The 3,196-nt window shown below is 56.4% G+C and overlaps 1 protein-coding gene across 1 annotated transcript; it reads left to right on the forward strand.

Moving 5' to 3' along the window:
• Positions 1-458: 458 nt before the first annotated feature.
• fign (fidgetin) lies at positions 459-2,597 on the forward strand (the record flags this gene model as incomplete). The annotated part of the gene is made up of 1 exon (XM_080838260.1): positions 459-2,597. The coding sequence occupies exon 1, from the start codon at positions 465-467 to the stop codon at positions 2,595-2,597; it is 2,133 nt and encodes a 710-aa protein (XP_080694386.1). The 5' UTR covers positions 459-464.
• Positions 2,598-3,196: the final 599 nt, after the last annotated feature.

Below are 3,196 nucleotides of genomic sequence, written 5' to 3' on the forward strand. Positions count from 1 at the left end.
CGCTGCCAGGGAGATTGCTTTGCTGCACTCCTCCAAGCAGATTTGAAACTGTCTAGGACTGCCTTTAGATGAGAGTTGGATTATAGAGTGACCTGCAATGTCTGTGTCAGTCCGCTCCTGAGCCGGGTGCATTATACTGTGCTAACCAGGTGCTGGGGCCCAAATCCATGCTGCTCCTATGATGCAGTCTGTCAGCAACACCTAAGATGTGTCGCTTGGTGCGGAGGGGCGAAACTTAAGTATGAAATAGCCTCTATGTTCTAGCTTTTTTCCGTTGAAGTTTTCTCGTTTCTTTCTCGTCTTTCTCGCGAACCAGTCATTTATCGCGAGTGTCTTGTTCTGCTGTCTTAAAAGTTCTGATCTCTTAATATTGTGTTCTGATTTTAAAGGCATATGTCTCCACCCTTTCACACGTTATCTCTTTGTTGTGTCGTATTTTTGTTTGTGGTTGTACAGGCTTAAAGATGCAGTGGACCCCAGAGCATGCCCAGTGGGCGGAACAGCACTTTGACATCTCCTCCACCACCCGCTCCCCAGCACACAAGGCCGAGGCCTATCGGGGACACCTGCAGAGGACGTACCAGTACGCCTGGGCCAACGACGACATTTCCGCCCTGACCGCCTCCAACCTCCTGAAGAAGTATGCCGAGAAGTACTCGGGCATCCTGGAGGGCCCCAGCGAGAGAAGCCTGCTGTGCTCCTACACGGATGGGCCCACTCCCGCCGGCCTCCTGAACGGACGCAAGTCGGAGAGCGACTGGCAGGACGGCATCTACCCCATGAGCTGTGCGGCCGACGTCATTGCGGCAAGCAAAGCCGGTGTCACGGTGGAAGTCTCCGCCAGTGTGGGGAATTCCACGGTGGAGCCCGGCTACTCCAGCAGCAACTGCGGCGGCCACACCGGGGCGGCCCAGGACTTCAGCGGCAGCTACAACGGCTCCTACCTGCACTCCAGCTACAGCGGGCAGAGCACCCCCGGCCTGCCCTCGCCACACCCGTCACCCCTGCACAGTGCCGGGCTTTTACAGCCCCCACCGCCCCCACCACCTCCTCCCCCTCCCACACTAGTGCCCAGCTACAACGCGGGCTCCCCGAACCTGTCCAGCTACAGCTACCCCACAGCAGGGTACCCCCCACAGACTCCAGTGGCGGGTTATAGTCCAGGGGGAGGGCCTCCACCTCCCCCATCCGCCTACCTGCCGTCGGGCATCGCTGCGCCCACTCCACTCACCCCTTCCACTTTACCCGGCTACACCTACCAGTCCCACAGCCACGCACCTATCGCCCCCACCCCTCTCAATGGCAGCTCAGCCAACTCGCTGAAGAGGAAAGCGTTCTACATGACAGGCCAGGGCGACATGGACTCCGCTTATGGAAATTTCAGTTACAGCCAGCAACAGCAGCAGCCACAGCAGCGCTCCACCCAGAGCCCCATGTACCGAATGCCTGACAGCAGCATCGCTGACTCAAGCAGAGGGAACGGATTTGACAGAAACGCTGAAGCGTCATCTTTGGCGTTTAAGCCCACCAAGCAGTCGATGTCCTCGGATCAGCAGAGGAAGTTCAGCGGGCAGTCGGCCGGCTCGCGGGCGCTCACCCCCCCGTCGTCCTACGGCTCGGGCAAATCGTTCGGGAAGTTCAGCGAGGAGCACAGGCAGCACCTCGCCCATTCTGGCGGCGCTTCGCACCCGGCCGAGGAGCAGCTGAAGAACAGCGACGCCAGCCTGGTGGAGCTGATCACCACCGAGGTCCTCCAGCAGGGGATTCCACCCGTCGACTGGAGCGATATCGCCGGCCTGGACCTGGCCAAGGCCACCCTCAAGGACGAGGTGATGTGGCCCTTGCTGCGGCCGGACATGTTCAGTGGGCTGGGCGCCCTGCCTCGCACCGTCCTGCTCTTCGGGCCTCAAGGGAGCGGGCGGTCACTGCTGGCCCGCTGCGTGGCCAGCCAGATGGGCGCCGCCTTCCTGCAACTCAGCGGCCAGGCGTTGGCCACCAAGTGGGTGTCGGAGGGCGATAAGATCGTGCAGGCCTCCTTCCTGGTGGCGCGTTGCCGGCAGCCGGCCGTGGTGTTCATCAGCGAGGTGGAGCTGCTCCTGTCGGGGCAGCTGGCCGAGGAAAGCCCCGTGCAGCGCTTGCGGAGTGAGCTGCTGCTGCAGCTGGACGGCCTGCTGTCGGCGGTGGCCGACGAGCAGGTGCTGGTGATCTGCTCCACCAGCAAGCCGGAAGAGATTGACGAGCCGCTGCGGAGGTATTTCATGAAGCGGCTGCTGGTGCCGCTGCCGGACGCCGGCGCTCGCCACCAGATCATCAGCCAGCTGCTCGCCCAACATAACTACTGCCTCAACGACAAGGAGGTGGCCCTGCTGGTCCAGCGGACTGAGGGTTTCTCCGGGTTGGACGTGGCGCGCCTGTGCCAGGAGGCCGTCATAGGCCCGCTGCACGGCATGGCCGGATCTGACTTCTTGCCCAGTCAGGTGAGGCCGGTCTCATACCAGGACTTTGAGAACGTCTTTTGCAAAATTCAGCCCAGCATATCACAAAAAGAACTTGACACATACACTGAATGGAATAAAATGTTTGGCTGTTGTCAATGAGAAACATAGCGAAAAAGCGAAAAACTAAAAAAAAATAAACATGTTTTAAAGGGCGAGCCTTTTAAAAGACGGATGCGTTTCAGAATTATTTTGTGGTAAGCATTCAGTTTTGAAGGGGGGCTACACGAATACATAATGGCAACCCAAACCACAAAGACATGAAATGACACTTGAAATAAGACTTGAAAAGACGCAGAGCCTTGCTTTAGTCTATGTCTGGCAATCTGCACAAAAACACAGCAGAGAAATACTGTTTGATGCTCCACACTGCTGAAGGTAAGCCTCACCTGGTGCACTGTAAGTAAGTCGACTTAAAGGGGAAGGAAACCTTTATTTGCTCCTTATTGTGTGTATATATCATTCTGCTGTTTTTCGTTTTGTTTTTATTCTGTTGCTATCAAGTGCCTGAAGTGGTGCTTTATCATTTTGTATTTCCTGTTTTTTTTTTTTGGCCTCACAATCAACATTGGTGGCACGTGCTAATATAGAAAGCTTTAAGACGAGACTAAAACAACACACAGCTCTGCTCTGTCCTCTTTGTTTTACAATGAAACAACAACAGTATTCCTCAATCAAGTCTGTCTCACAGTGTATGTGGA

This window comes from Sprattus sprattus (genome assembly GCF_963457725.1).
Source record: "Sprattus sprattus genome assembly, chromosome: 5".
NCBI lineage: Eukaryota > Metazoa > Chordata > Actinopteri > Clupeiformes > Clupeidae > Sprattus > Sprattus sprattus.